Below are 16,712 nucleotides of genomic sequence, written 5' to 3'. Positions count from 1 at the left end.
TTCCAGTTTTCTGTGTCAGAACAAGCTTTTGTGCACCAGCGAAGGTTGGGTGTGGTTTCTGGTCCCAAAGATCACGAGAACTGAACTCTGAATTTCTGAATCTTTTAAATGTTACCATTCATGGAGATTTTATCACTGCAGATGATAAAATCCAAAGTCATTGAAATTTGACTTTAAGCAACACTCTTCATAAGTTCTTGACCCACTTATGTAAAAATGTTTTTCATGACCTTTAACAGTTAATTTAACAACGTATGAGTCTGAACTGTGAATCTATTTCTAATTCACAGAGGAGAGCTGATGAATATCAACTCTGTATTATGCAACATACGCTTGTAAAATACAGAATAAAAATAACTTAAATTTCAAACTGATACATGTAGCAATTTATTTAGTTGAATATTAAAATAGAAATGCATATATATTTCTTTAATTGTTGTTTATAAATTTAAATGGTGCGATATAGGCAAATATTTAGGAACAACTACACTTGGTCACTTAAATGTTTTACATTTGGTCATAAAAAAAATCATTAAAAACTTCCTTCACATGAACCTGCGTGATTCGGATGAGCTGAAAACAAACACTGAAATCTCACTGGACAGATTGTCTTCATGCCTGCCAAACACAGCCTGAAACTACTCTGGGCTGAAATCAAGTGCATTCGGGCTGATTGTCAGATTAATGGCGGATCCATTACTGAAACAACAAGCTAAAAATACCCTGTAGGTAGCTCCTACATAATAATAATAATAATGATGAAAAAAATCATTTTTCATTATTAACATGAACTTCATCTTATGGCCCTTCATGTAAACATGTTTTGTTTTTTAAATGCAAGGTAGAATAAATGGACAACATACTTTGAATCATGCAATACCTCTACACTTACACTATTACTTCATTAAAAAAAAACAACTAAATCATTCATATTTTAAAAAAAAAGTATTAAAAATGTGGTGATGAATTAATGGAACGTAGTGATTCTTGCATAGATGAGAATAAATAATTATCTTCATTAAAATAAACGGCTCTCAGTGAGCTCCATGAAACTTCACTGAAATGTGAAATGGAAAACGGCAATCCTGAAACAACACAACATTGCTATCTTGTTCATGCATAAACAAATGAATCCTCCTTGTTCCTCTTCTGCGGCCCAGACGATAAAGGAAACAGCAGAACGGCTTCAGAGGAGGTACTTCTGTAAAACCAAAGACACAAACAGAAGACTCAGCTGGAGGTTTTTCTAAACATTTGCTCTGCATTCATAATGCTTTTAAAATGACTGATGGGTGTCTCAGAGGTAAGCTGTGACGCAGCTGTAAGCAAGTGTTTTAACAATATTTCTATTTGAAATAGTGCTTCTATTTCTATTTGAATCCTTTGTTGTTACTCAGTAGGAAGGTTGGGTAAAAACTAGTCTGCAGACTGTAGAGGGCAAAAGGTACGGTGGCCCTGAGAGGCCAAACGGACTGCAACTTAAGAAAACACTAGCAATAAGAAAAATGCTGCAAAAGCACACAAAACACAATGAAGGAAAAACAGAAACAGAAATAGGAAAAAACAGATTTCCAAAAGCACAAGGGAAGTGTTTCTGGGGAGACAATAACCTGACGGACCAGTTGCAGGAACCCAAAACATGGTAGGCGTGTTTTATCATGATTCATATAATACTCATGACGGATTTTTAGGCCAATAGTTAGGCTAACACACTTACCACTCATCTTTTCTTTCCTCACAAAACTGATAGATCCTCCACTTATTTTAAGTGTCTCCCAGCGCAATTCTTAGCATAATTTGGTTCCTGCAACTGGTCCGTCGGGTTATTGTCTCCCCACAAACACTTCCTTTGTGCTTGTGGAAATGAGTTTTTTCCTATTTGTGTTTTGTTTGCTCCTATTTCCGTTGTCGTTTTTCCTATTTCCATTGTGTTTTGTGTGCTTTTGCAGCGTTTTTCTTATTGCTGGTGTTTTCTTAAGTTGCAGTCCATTTGGCCTCTCAGGGCCACCGTAAAAAGGAGTATACAGAACAGAACAGAAAAATGCCACAGTGCAAAAAAAATAAATGTCACACATTTAACATTTATATATGTGAATACTGAATAAAAAAAATACAGAAATACTGTGAAGTATTTGCATTGTGAACCAAGAAAAGAAGAAGAAGAAGAAAGAAAAACATTCTGCATCTTTGTTGCCATTTGACCCTTTCCACATCCAGATCTGTGTGTGTGCCAGGCTGTATCTGCCACATTCACTGGATAGCATTGTTTACTGAATCAAAGAGACCCGAGTTGTTTACTTACAACTGTGTAGCTGTTAATGAGTGAGTTGGGAATGTTTTTTTTTCAGATACAAGAAAGTTTTGTCATTGTTGCGTTGTTCTGTTTATTGGCATGTGTAGTTTTGGATCATTCAACTCTGTTTTCATGTGCGTCGTGGATTCGCTGCCTGTATATGGACAGCTTGCCAATCGATCGCAGACAACCATTTATCATCAAATCTGCCTCAGAATCACTGATTAATCTTTGAACCTTTGGAGGAAAAAAAGGCTGAACCGCCACCACTTCCACAGGACCGAGCACTAAACAGCTCAAAACCTGAATAAATTAAATCTGCTTGAAAGCACTGAAACAAAACTGGGCATGCCTATAGTATGACAAGCCAGCTGGTGGTTATGTAACCCTTAACCCTAAATCTGTCTTCACCCAGAAGGAGCTTTTCATTAGGCCTTTGAATGTAGATGGAAAGACCAAAGTTGAGCTTAAAAAAATACTTGTGGACGGGGGACTTGGTGGCACTTGGATGGTTCAGCTCCCATTGTGCAGCATGACTGGAAATGCTTTATATTTCTATACTGTAGCATGTTTAGAAAAGTGATTTACAATAAGAAACAAAAATAAAAGATACAAATTCACGCATTTATATTAATTACATAAAATTACAAAAAGCATGATGTCTTTAGCTAAGAGTTAAAGACAGAGGTAGGTGACGCATTTGTGAAGTCACTTGGATGATCATTCCAGCGTCTTGGTGCAAGCAAATTAGCTTTGACTCTGCGATGGTCTGGACTCTAGAGTGATTAGGAAGTAGACCTTAACCCTGTAAGGCTGAAAAATCTGATGTATGCAATCAGACACATGGAGTGCTACTGCGAGACAAATATTACAAATTAAAACTCATATATGGAAATTAATGTTTGCTTTTTTTTTTAATTGTCAGAAGGTTCAATAAACACTTTTTTTCCAAAAACTTTTTTTGAAACTGTGAAAAAAAAAAAACAGTTTCAAAAAAATGACAATCGTCCGGCAGTCATTGCATAGTTCAGGATTTACAGGGTTAATGATGTTGAGAGAGAGTATGGATACAGCATAAGTCTCTACCGCAAACGCAGGTGCAAGGCCATTTAAAGCTTTAAATACAATAGCGCACTTCATGCTGGATTCTGTGATGCGCAGAGAGCAGGTGCAAGTCTGCCAACACTGGAGTAATGCGATCGCTCTTTTTTGTCCCACTCAGTAATGCACATGTGCACTGTGTGACACTCAAAGGATGTGTTCAACTACAGAAAGGTTTAGGTTTCTCTGCTCCTCTTAGAACATTGCAGCTAGCTGGGAAGCTCGTCCACTGATACTGCCCGTGTCAGTTATTCCTTTCTTTCTTTTCAACTCACCTGAATCACAACAGCAGCCACCATAACCAGAGCAGCTAGGAGCGCCATCCGTCCCACCCAGCCCACATCTACGGTATTGAGGATGAAGAAGCGCGCCCAGCCCAGTTTCTTCAATGTGTGCGGCGGGTAGCGCATGTCGTTCACCCCCTCCATTTTCAGCTTTTTGACCAGACAACCACGCAGGTGGCTCAGTCGGTCAAAGCTGAACTTGCCGTGGTAGCAGCCTATTCCACTGTTTCCTGCACATGGAACATACACAGATGTTGGCATCAGGTTTGACCACTTTTAATCAACACAATAAACCAGTAATACAGACAGTAAAGTCACTAAGGGGTTAAAAAAAAGGCTCCATTTGCACAGTTTCTCTACTTACCCACTCCTCCAAATGGCAACGCGCTGACAGAATAGTGCACGAGGCAGTCGTTGGCCAGGAATCCTCCACTCGAAGTCTCATCTCTCATTCTCTCTATCACCTTTACAGAGAAGAGAAAACAAAAAACCCTGACAATAAGTCTCGACCTAAACACTGGTTTCCACGTGTTAACTGCTTTGCTGTGTTGGCTGCTGGTAGATACCTTGTTATCTGGTGAGAACACATAGAGAGCCAGAGGTTTCTCTCCCTTATTGATCAGCTTGATGGCTTCGTCCAGGCTGCTGACTGGTAAGATAGGAAGTAGAGGTCCAAAAATCTCCTCCTGCATTACCTTTGCCTCTGGCTTCACGTCCCGTAGAACTGTTGGAGCTAAGCACATCACAGAAACACTGCATGACTTTGTCTTGTTCCTGAAGGTTCTCCTTTCAGATATTCTGGTTTATCTGTCTGAGTTTCAGTTTGATTATTTTAGTTTAAAAGCTATCAACATTTGTCTTCATTGTAACTTCTATTGTTATTTTCCCCTTATCCTCCTGCTATTGAGTATTGACTCTGTATATGGTCCCTGAAGGTGCATCTGTCAAGGCCTGAGAAAATAAACACAATATTTTAAAAATGAATTAATTGTTACCTATGTAGCAGTCTGACTCATCATTTTCCCCGCCTACAGCGATGTTGCTGTCTTCTAACATGGCCATGACCCTCTTGAAATGGCGCTGGTTGATGATGCGACCATAGTCCGGGCACGTCTTTGGGTTGTCTGTGTAGAACTCCTACAGAAATTATTTTAAAAACCAGTAAATTAATGGACAAACACATTAAATTACCCCCCCCCCCCCGGTGCACTGTGTTGCTACCTTGATAATGAATCTTTTAGGCATAAACATTTCTTTGAGGTTTGTATTGAAATAAAGGCTAAAGACTATATTTTTTCCTTAGTTTTAAAATTCTCAACTCAAAGTTACGTTTTTTTCAATCTTCAGTACCTTAATACACTTCTTGACCTCTTCAATGACCCGGTTCTGGATGCTGGGCTCACAAAGGATGTAGTCTGGGGCGATGCAGGTCTGACCACAGTTACTGTACTTCCCCCACGTGACACGCCTACAGAGCAGAGGAAGTGTTACCGGTGACTGGATTTATGTCATATACAGTTGTGGTCTGAAGTTAAACATACACTCATCATGAGCATGAATATCAAGACAATTTGAGAATTCAATTTCTTTGAATTCTTTGTCCTTCAGGGTGGAATGATGTGCCATCACGTTATCAGGGTGTTAAAGAAAACCCCAAGGCTCAGGCCTGCCATGAACTGGAAGCGTTATAACACCAGCGTCCACAGTCGAGCCAGTTTTACATTGACTCGGACTGAGAGTGTGTCAATCAAGAAAGAAGGCCCCGCTCTAAAATTGATGCCTTCAAAGTTTTATGGTCGGACGAGACAAAGATTGAAGCCGTTTTGTCACAATGACAAGTGGTAAGTTTGGAGGAATAAAGGTGAGGCTTTCAAACCTAAGAAAACTGTAACAACTGTCAAGCATGGTTGTGGTAGCATCATGTTCTGGAGCTGTGGTACCAGTGCATTGCACAAAGTGGATGAAATAATGAAGGACTATCTCATATTCTTCAACTTTACATTAAATCAACTGCTTTTATTTGGTGTTCCACCTGGACAATGATCCCAAACACACATCGACCCTGTTGCAAATTTGTGGATTACGCTTAAAACCCATGTGTTGGCAAGGAAACCAAGTTATCTGATTTAACTCTACCAATTCTGCTACAAAAGGTGGTCAAATGCCAGAAACTTACTTATGACCACCAGAAGTGTATCTTAGCAAGGTGCGACTTGCTTGGACACTGAATATTACTGATGGTGTGTAAGTATACTTTTGACCTTATGTGGATTAGAGAAAATTAAAAATCATTCAAATCATTAAAAGCCCCAAATTACTATGACATTCATGTCCATGACTAGTGTATATAAACATCTGACCACAGCTGCATATGCTTTGACAGCACTCACTGGATGGACCAACACTCAGAACAAAGGTCATATTAAGGTCATATTAAATATGGCCTAAAGCTGCAAGTATTCTAAAGCCCATGCTTTAGATTCCTCTTAACATCAGAGAGAGTAAATATATTTATTATGCTCATTTAGGGTACACAGTTCTGAATTTGAGCACAACAGCTCCTCCCACCTGCTGTTTGTTTATGAGGTGTAGCCAACCACAAAAAAGCTGACTTTAAGGCAGGGTGGTTGAAAGAAGAGAAGCTTAAACTGATAACGACAGATGATGAACCAACGGCCACAAGGCTAAAATAAAAGCTGTCTTAAACTGTGATCATGCAAAGCTACCCAGCATATTCAGACACCCTTAATGGAAATATTAAGATTCTGAGTGACTGTATGTAAGAAAGAAAAAAGAAATTAAAATTGTAACATGAAGACAAATAACACTGAGCACTGCTTTCACCTGCAGGCTATGCTTATGTCACAGTTCTTGTCGATGTAGCAGGGGCTCTTCCCGCCAAGCTCCAGGGTGACTGGTGTCAGGTGTTTGGCGGCAGCTTCCATGATCACTTTTCCCACCGTGCTGTTGCCGGTGTAGAAGATATGATCAAATTTCTGGCGTAGCAGCTCCTGGGTCTCCGGCACTCCTCCAGTTACAACAGGGTAAAGCTCCTGACACACAAAAGAAAACATACACAGAGGTATCACAAAAGCTCCGGAAACAACACGTCTCTGTAATTTAAACAACTTGAGATGCAAGGCAGTTTTCTTCTTTAGATCATTTGCAGAATAAATAGAGATGAATAAATAAATAAAACTGATTATAAAAAGCAAATACAGCACAAGTCAAAAGCTTTTCTCTGCTCGACTTCCCCCATCGTGTGTATAGTAAACACAGTTTCCTTGACATCTTGTGTTTTCATGGGAAACATTTCACAGTTTGTTTTTATATGACACAGGATAAAACTATAAGTGTAAGCACAGAGGCAGTTTGTAAAGAATAAGCAGCTTATAACAGAGCCTTGTTTGGCTGGACATAGGCTGCTGTCATGTGACCTGTCCTTACTTTGTCAATGTAAATCGGCAGAAGGTCCTCCATGACTTTGGAAGTGTGCACACAGACCTCAGAGGGCTTCACCACAGCTGCATTACCTGCACAGGTAGAAGAGAATAGCAGCTCAATATTGTCTTTATCTAACAATTATTTTCAATCATTTTCTTTGATGATGTTTGTCCATTTTTTCCTGACACATTTAATATGAAATGTACTAATGTTGTTATTGCTTTGTGATCTAAAAACACAGCCTGTGGATGGATAGCTATTCAGCAGAATGCAGATCATGGCTTAAAGTCCAAAAAAATATCCAGTTCTCTTTGTGTGCAGGCATTTGGCATCATTATCTTACATTTATTGATCATTATCTCCACTAAGAAAGCTGAGATCACACGCCTACCCCCAGACGTTCACCTTTGTCTGTGCTGGCAGCCTCAGCTACACCTTTGTGCTTTTTTATTGGTGATCAACAGAGTTCTTATAATTTCGTTTTTATTTTCATTTCACTGTGACTTTTTGTTTTTAATTCTGTTTAGTTTCAGTTAGTTTCTATAGTACTGCTGCTTGTTCCACTTTAATATTTACTGCTTGAAAACATTTTCAGTAGTTTCACTTTAGTTTTTATTGGTTTCAGTGTCAGTTTTAGTCTTTTATTGTGTGGAGGACACACGACAGAGGCAAGATTATGGAAAATTAGAACAGGCATTCCCAAAAATACAACTTTTTTAAAGCTATTGACTCTCACTCTTTTAAACATCCATGTCTCAAATTAACATGTCCATCAAAACCTCCACAGCTAAGTTATGATAGCAAATTTTAACAGATAACAATGTCTAAAGCTAAGGATATTAACTTATTATCTATATTTTTATTTTACTTTAATTCATTTTTCACATTAGCCACAATTGTTTTGGTTGTTTTTAACCTTTCTCCAAGTCTACTTTTTATTTTTATTTTTAGTTAACTACAATAACCTTCAGGATCACTGACACGTGAAATGCAAATCTAATTGATTCAGTTGAACAAGTATCATTATATATATCAGAGTTTTTACATGATGGTATATATCATGAATTATCAGCCTATTACATATAGTACATACGTTGTTCATGGGTCTCTGTTTTACTGAGATTAATTGAATTATTTTTACTCCCTGGAAATAAATGACACTTATATCCTGCTTTTCTACTCTTTTCTAGCACTCAAAGCACTTTTATACAACTAGCCTCATTCACCCATTCAAACACACACATTCAGGCTGTGGCTGCCCAGACAGAAAATGCTAACTTACTATTTTAACCTGAAATTGTGACTGTAAATATTAACCAATCACAATGAAAAAATATTACGCACATCAGTGTGCATTATATTTTAAATGCATAATTCTTCAACAGTTTTGTTGAACTGACAGTTGCCTTTGGCCTGAAAATAATCAGAAGAAAAGACTTCTGACCCACTGGGCTGATACGAGCATCTGTGTAATATCTGATATTGCCGGTGCAAAGAGCAAAGTCCATGTTGTGCCAGCAATCACAGAATATTAAATGGTGGCACAAAGTGCTGCACAACTGCACTGACGAGTGCTACACTTTTTCAGTATTTGACACTAAACTAGATTTATCCAAATGAAATACAAATGAGCCGCCTACTTGCAAGCACTGATATGCAAAGCTATCACTGGACAACCACAAATACTGCAGTGTCATGCTGTGTAGTCACAAGAAACCTCTTCATGACATCGTGATTAAAGCTGAGTCGCACAGTTTGACCACTCAGGCTGAGCTTTATGAAGATAATGTATGAGAAATAGAAAAAAACATGATCCCAGCATCTGATGAGTAAATACCAACGTACAAGGACACACACAATGAATCTTTTGCCGTTCCTAAAACTTCTGCTCTCATTATTGCAGTATAGAGTTCACAGAGTGGCCTTTGACCTACTTATCACAAGCTGAAAGAGAACACTTGGCAGTGGCTGGATAGAAAGGGGAACTTGAGCGGTTGTGATCACGGGACAAAAGAAAAGAACTGGCCTGAAAAACAGACGAATAGAAAAGAACTGAATACACGCCTTGATTTCCAAATCTTAGGCGGAAATGTTGTGGTCTTTGCTGTCTGTTGCTAACGTATCCAAAGACATTTACATAGGTTCTGATTTTACTCTGAACTGAAAAAATGCTACAATATCAGAGTTAATAAGGCTGTGTGCTTAAAGGGCCAGGCACTACAAACTGTGAGTAAATTGTATATTTTAAATTGAGAATTTGGTGACATATAAGTTTACTCCAGTACTTAATTATATAGGTAACTTTGTTTTCAGTTATTATTTAATATGCACACAATAATAATTATTATTATATATAAATGCTAATGCTTTATATAATTTGACTTTTATGCTATTTTACGCAATTCTGCACTTGAGTAAGTGGCCACAAGGACACAAATTGCCTGTGGTATTCTTATCATAAAAGATGTTACAGATGTAAGCGCTACTCAGGCACATTACATCACACTCTGCCCTTTCATCCACCCCAAACACTCTCAGCATGGTACAGTACCGGCAGCAATGGCTCCAATGAGCGGCCGGATGGTCACAGCCCAGGGGTAGTTCCAGGCCCCGATGACCAGCACCACCCCCAGCGGCTCTGGATGGATGTAGACGGTGTCAGACATGGTCAGCAGGTTCTTCTTCACATGCCGAGGGGCTGCCCACTCCTTCAGATTCTTAATGAAGAGGCTGATCTCACCCTCCAGACCCAGAGTCTCATAAAACTGTGCCCCAACCTCGGTCTGAGGAAGAAGAAGATGAACGTAGGATCTCCTTATGGTGGATACTCTTCAGCTTCTGTATGCTTCCATGAAAGGAAACTATTTTGGCTATTTTTGATTCATGAACATTTCATAGGTTTTATGATCTGACCACTTTAAAACTTCTATTTATATTTCTTAACAAGGCAGTCCTATACATATATATTTATTTATAGCAATCAGATTTCCAGAGGAAAGAAGGGATCCCATCCAGCTCTTTCTATGTCAGACTGTTTGTGTGCCAGCACAAGTATGCACAACTACCAAGACATTAATGACACAGACAAAAAAATTCAGGATTTAATTGGGTCCAGATGACTTTGTTTAGAATTACGAAATGTGCCTTGGCCTTGGCAGTGGATGTACTTTCCGGGAGCTTTTGTGCTTACCTAAGAAATAAAATGGGAAACATCGGAAGCCAGTCTGTAAAAACACAGACAGGAGTCTATGTGTTTTGTACTCACTACTCACCTTATTGAGGTCTTTCTTAATGGCAGCTGCAATCTCTTTCTGTCTCTCGCTGAATAACCGCTGCAGATTCTTGAGCTGGTTGATTCGGTACTCTACAGATTTGGACCTGCCTGTTTCAAAGGCTTTCCTGGCACGAGCCACCGCTTGCTGCTCCCGGGACATCTTTTGAGACCAAATGAAAAAGATTTCCTCAAAGCTGCAGAAAGCAGAAATCAAGAAAAGGTGGATAACTTTAAAAATACACAACTCTCCTACTGCAGCTCTCTTCTCACCGGTCCAAGCACGAGCAAGTGCATCAAACACTTTAAAAAAAATCTGTTATAACCATAACTATCCTAGTTTTATTGATCTCTCGTCTATAAAGTAAGAACTGTTAAATTATATAATGTAATTTGAGGTTTTGGTGGTAGTTTAGTAACTTAAGCTATAAAGGTTAGGATAGTTTAGTATTTTCTGTTATATTTAATTGTGATTGTTAAGGCCCGGGAGCCAAAATCAGCCTGCTTAAGACTCCAGTCCAGCCCACTGAACATCTTTGGAAAATTTAGGAACGTTTCAAATGTAATTTCAAATATTTTACAGTTTGTGTTACTGATGCACTGATATAGACCTGCCCCACAGCCACTCATACTGCAAAGTAGTTAAGTAATATATAAACAGTTAAATGACAGAAAAGGTTTTTTCACTATCTACTATAGATATTTTTTATTTATTTACATTTACAGTAAAACAAATGAATGAATGAATGAATAAATAAATAAATAAAGTAAGACATTTTCAGTGTAATAACAAAAACCTTTTACTTAATTACAGGACAGTGTGGGCAATGAGCAGAAGTTTTGCTGTAATTTGTTTCTTATAGTTGTGCTGAGAGATTTCGTTCATTGACTACAGCAGCACTGCTTTTTCTTTTATTGAGACAAACCCACTATATTATAAAAATCACAGAAGTGATAAGATACATCATCGTTTTGCATATTAGCAATTAAGTATTATATAAGTACGTTTTTCTGTTGTTGTGTTGGCTCTCTGTACTTTTAATTATATGCATACGTTATTATATGCTCCTGATAACTTGGATCAAGCGGAATATTTGTCCATTATCGCTTTTTAGGGAGGGAGCCTGATGCTTTCTATGCTTGTATGCTGTGATAATGACAGCAAAGGGAAACCATCACAAACACCAGGCTACAGCGGCTGGCTCACACTTAAAGGTACAGTAATTAGAAACTACACATACAACATCCGGTATCCTGTTTCACGTTAAATGCTTCACGGCTGACGTTGGTTATTCTGCACAAACTTTATTGGATACATTATCGTCTTAATGTGTCCGTCTGGCTGATTAAATTTCGTGTTTTTATTGTTAGTCTTATTTGTTTTTTTTGTCTCTTCACAAATCGCTCCCGCGGGTCGCTCTCTGTCTGTTAGGTCAGGAACTTAAAACGCGAAAACACCTGTGATCTGGTTTTGTTCAGTCCTACCTTTATAATATCAGGGGCGGTTAAATTCTGGAGATCCTGAAGCGTCTCGATGGTGAGATAACCTGCTGCGGAGGAGCCGGACGGGTCACACTGGCGGAGAAACAGAGCTCTCCTTCCCCGTTAGATCCCACCCCCCGCTGGAGGGAGGGCCCCACACTCCCTCCGCTGGGCTTAGCTTTCAGCCTCAGCGTGTTGCTGGTCCACACCTACAGTTCATAGTCCACACCGAAATATGTCAACATGGACGTGGTTATTTGTCATAAAAAAAGACTTCAAAACGTTAAATCTGACTTGTTATGTTAGTTGATATGCTGTTTCTGTATTTTGTTTGCAAATTCAAACTAAGTAAAGGTGTCACAGAGATGTAGTGCACCGCTGGACCTGCAGTCGACTTTCAAACTGAGCCAGGAGCACACAATGCCATAATAAGCAAAAATAAATGAAAAACTAAAATAAACAAATAAACAGATCCAATTACAAATGTGCCTTATGCACATGAAACAAATCCCCTTCTCTCTGTATTTATACAGAAATATCTTAATGGACTTTTTCCACTGTGGAAAATAACGGTTTTCTACTTTTAATAAAATATTAATGTTTCAGAGATTTAGAAATTCTGTAAATAAGATGATCTGGAAATATTACCTTTGGGAGTCATTTATGACAAATAACCAAGTCCTTATTTTTGCACAGGTTCAACAAGGTGCTGGAAACATCCCTCAGACATTTTGGTCCATGTTGACATGTCAGATTCTCACACTAGTTGCAGATTTTTCGTCTGCATGTCCACAATGAGAATCCTTCCCACCACATCCGATATGTGCTCTATTTGACATCTGAGGACTGTGGAGGACATTTGAGTACAGGGAACTTATATTAAGTTGTGATCAAGACAGTCATTTGAGATGATGTTTGTATCATGCTGTGTTATCCTGCTAGAAGCAGGTCAAAAGGGGATGGAAAACAGCAACACTGCTCTGGGAGACTTTGGTGTTTAAATGAGCCCCAGTGTGCTCACTCATACAAGGGAGGATGGATCCATGCCTTCATGTTGTTTGGCAGCACATTTTGAACTTAAGAACTAATGCTCTTCTGCATACCCTGCTGGTCAGGCGGCTGAGTGAGTGTGAGTGTGCACTAGGATGCAGAATAAAATGTGTGAGCGAGACATGTTGAATAAAGAGCTTTGTGTGCTCAGGTAGAAAAATCACTAAATAAGAGTAATTCCATTTACCATGTTTTGGTTGTAACATGAGGTTATTTTAAGTTACCTTTACGTTATTATCAGTTTGAAGCAGTCTGACCATACTCCTCTGACATCTGACATCAATAAAGCATTTTCTCCACTCACTGGATATTTTCTCTTTTTCAGATCATTCTCTATAAATCCTAGAGATGGTTGTGCACCTAATAAAGTGGCCAGTAATTGCCTACTGCAGTTAGGATATCATTTTTTAGCTTCCGACTTGGCATATTGACGATTTAAAATTATGTACTGGTAACATCTAACAAATTATGCTATTGTTAGTAACAATGCACTAAAACCTAGTGTGAATATTGCATATATTCATATCCAAATCAATTCCCTGCTGAGGCTGAATCCATCTTTTATCAGATGCCAGCAGTCACACATCTGCTTTAAATCTCAGTACCCTGTGATTCCTGGAAATAGGGGAATAATATTCTTGTCTATGCATGATATCCAGTTTCCCATTCAGGCTTCTGCAGACCCCAAAAAACACTGCGACAATCCAACACATAGCCTGAGTCAAGCAAGACTGCTTCATTCATTCATTCATTCATTCATTCCTTCATTGAATGTACTGTCATGTCAAATTTATTTATCAGTGCATATAAAACAATAGCTGCGGACCAAAGTGCTGCACATCTAAAAAAACAAAAAATAAAAACAGTGACATAAAACAACAGATTTAAAAGAGTAAAACAACATAGATAAATAACAGTCAGAATTCAGTCTGATCTAAAAGCCAAAGAATAAACATGGGAGATGCTGATGTGAAGACGCAGTTTGTTCCACAATTTCACCTCCTGTGTTTAATTAGGAGCTCGAGACAGGCAGACATTTGCTAAGCAGATCTCAGTGATTCAGTGGAAGAGCGCAGGGTTAAAAGATAAGCACTAACCCATACAGTGACAAAATATAAAATCTTAAACTACATTAAACTAAAAAGCAGCCATCATATTACAAAGGAAGCTATTATGGATAATGTGCGGTGTACAATGTCCATCAGACACCTGTGCTTGAGAAACTGTAGCCCAGGTTGGAGGAGCAAACAAGTTACATCTGAACATCTGTTAATCAGCAGCAATAATTAATCACCACCTGATTGCATGTACAGGTTGTGCCTTTGGTCAGGATTTTGACAGAAAGAGGGGAGAAATTAATTTCTTTAATTTCACTGGGAAAAAAACATCAGTAGTTTCAGTAGCTAAGTGCACAAAAATGCCCAAAAACCCATGTTATGTGTTACTTTGTTGGATTTAATTCAGTTTATGAAGTTCACTGAATAACATGTGATCTACAGCCACAGTTTTCTCCTTCACTGACTTCATGCTTTGCTTACTTATCCAAAGCCAAGTTGAAGTCACACCGACCTGTTGGATCGCAATGCTGACAGAATATTTCAGCTTCCTTTCCATCTGAGCTGTAATACCCATTTATTTTGTATCTCCAGCTGCACTAAATCGTGTGTGATGCTTTTGCTGCTTGGCCTGTTGTCCTTTTATCCATAGCCAAGCTGGAATCACACTTTGCTCCTACTTCTCCGATCCAGAGGGGCCTTTACAAGCACGGGACAAGAGGCGAGGAGTAACCCCCTCGCCTCTGCTATGCAGAATTCAAGATTGGGCCCCCAAAATCTCTCAGGTTGACAGGAAATGTGGAATGAGTTTCCACATCAAATAGAGGACTGAGGAGCGGCGTTTGTGTATTGTGAAGGAAGGAGCGAGGACTGAGGTGACGGAGAGGAGGTCAGAGCGTCATTCACGCCTGAGTGTCAATCCTGATTTCTTAGAGGGGAGTGTGGACACAGAAGTGTAGCGTTTCTCTGTGTGCACACCTGAGTTTGTGAGGTATAAACTGAGGCATTCACACACAGAGAAAAAGACAGTTTGTGTATTGTGTTTTTTCCACGGTGAGGTCGGGAACACAGTCTGGGCAGAGGAGTGGGCAGGAGAGTGGAAAAGTGAAGAGAGCGACTACTGAGTTAGAAGAAAAGATGAATTCTAGATCGCCCTGTCAGTTTATGATTAGTAACAATTGAAGTACAAATGAAATGAGAAGAAATCTCCATTAATGTATTAATGTTCTTTGTAGATGGACAGATGATAAGAAAAAACACACACAAAGTCTCAAACAGCATTCACTAGATAACTGGACTCTACAGGAGGGTTGAACATCATCTGACCAGAAATATCGTTTTTTAGGAGTCCACTTTGCATCTTTATTCCACCACGATCTTTTGCAGCTTTTGCCTTTAGTTTGTATTTGTGAGCTGTTGTGCACTGTCATGCATCCATTCAAGTTGTATTATTAACCCAGCAGTGTAGTTGACCTTGCTGTCATACTTTAGTCAGTTTGGATTGGTCCGGTGCAATTGACCCAGATTTATAAGCTGTTGTTTCTGGCAACCCACAATTAAACTCTATACTCTATTCGAAAATTAATTTAACATCTATTTGATTGATAGATAGATAGATAGATAGATAGATAGATAGATAGATAGATAGATAGATAGATAGATAGATAGATAGATAGATAGATAGATAGATAGATAGATAGATAGATAGATAAAAGCGATTAAATGCTGCCATCTAGTGGATTCTTTCATCTCTGCAGCTGTAGCTTTAGAAAAAGCTTTACAATAAAGTAGGGCAAGTAAAACGGATATTTTTGTACCACAAAGTCATCACAAACTTTTCAGCTGTGCACTCACATTTGTTGTAAGCACATGTTTCAATCATCTGCAGAACCTGCTGATTGGTGGGACCATGCCTCCCACTTTTCATATTAAATGCATTTTCCTGCTTTTCCACATACAGAGACTGTGTCCCACATTTTGAATGGCTATAGCATTCAATAGTCAACACTGCAGGGCACTTTTCTTAAGTCTGAGAGCTGGGAAAGCTGCCACTGTGGGCGCCATACAAGTTAATGTGTGACAGAAGCCACAGGAAGGCAGTTTTCATATAGTTTCTTCTTCCTCTCATTATTCATAGTATTTTCATTTTTGGGGAGAATATTTATATGAAGCGTTGTTTAATAAGAGATATGCAAATCTATCTTCATTACAGTGAAACCTAAAGGTTATTATCTGAAATACAAATTAATCAGTTAATTAACAATTACTGATAACAATTTGAACAGACAACACTCGACTTAATTTTATGTCATTATTTACATACAGAAAGCATTTAAAAAGTTGCATTTTCATATCTTCCATACGCTGAAACTGTGTAGCTGCATATTTTTAGGCCATGATCTAAAACCAAAGTGTTCCTAACAGCAGTTTGTGTTTGCAGGAAGCTTTTAATCCTTTCTGTGCAGTTTTATTTTTATAGAAGACACTGTCGCGGTTACACTTGGACGTGGCAGATTTAAATGCATCAAGAGTTTCCTTTACTAAAAACAAACAAACAACAACAACAAACAGTCTGAGCTTTCCCGAAAATGGTTCCCTAAGGAAATTATTTCTGCTATAAGTCTGTAAGCACCTCTTAAAACCAACTCTTTCGGGGAGAAGTTCTTTGGTCGTTTATATTACCCATTCGTGGAACTGAAAATGTTTCTTCTACCACCTTCATTTTTCAGACC

General features: G+C 38.6%; 1 protein-coding gene across 2 annotated transcripts; it reads right to left on the bottom strand.

Annotated features, from left to right (window-relative positions):
• Nucleotides 1-363: 363 nt before the first annotated feature.
• On the bottom strand, nucleotides 364-12,019 carry aldh3a2b (aldehyde dehydrogenase 3 family, member A2b). 2 transcript variants are annotated; one of them, XM_026181632.2, is made up of 11 exons: nucleotides 11,879-12,019; nucleotides 10,395-10,590; nucleotides 9,674-9,905; nucleotides 7,126-7,211; nucleotides 6,523-6,731; nucleotides 5,029-5,146; nucleotides 4,674-4,815; nucleotides 4,245-4,411; nucleotides 4,043-4,142; nucleotides 3,670-3,908; nucleotides 364-1,201 (listed from the first exon to the last, which is right to left on the bottom strand). In XM_026181632.2, exons 2-11 carry the CDS (start codon nucleotides 10,554-10,556, stop codon nucleotides 1,187-1,189), a joined length of 1,470 nt encoding a protein of 489 aa, XP_026037417.1. In that variant the 5' UTR covers nucleotides 10,557-10,590; nucleotides 11,879-12,019; the 3' UTR covers nucleotides 364-1,186. The 2 variants fall into 2 exon arrangements, with proteins under 2 accessions (XP_026037417.1, XP_026037418.1); XM_026181633.2 differs by having other exon boundaries at nucleotides 10,395-10,556.
• Between the last annotated feature and the right edge of the window lie 4,693 nt (nucleotides 12,020-16,712).

Source organism: Astatotilapia calliptera, chromosome 10, assembly GCF_964374335.1.
Source record: "Astatotilapia calliptera chromosome 10, fAstCal68.1, whole genome shotgun sequence".
Lineage (NCBI taxonomy): Eukaryota > Metazoa > Chordata > Actinopteri > Cichliformes > Cichlidae > Astatotilapia > Astatotilapia calliptera.
The sequence above is the reverse complement of the archived record's forward strand: the minus strand, read 5'-3'. Positions and strand labels throughout refer to the sequence as shown.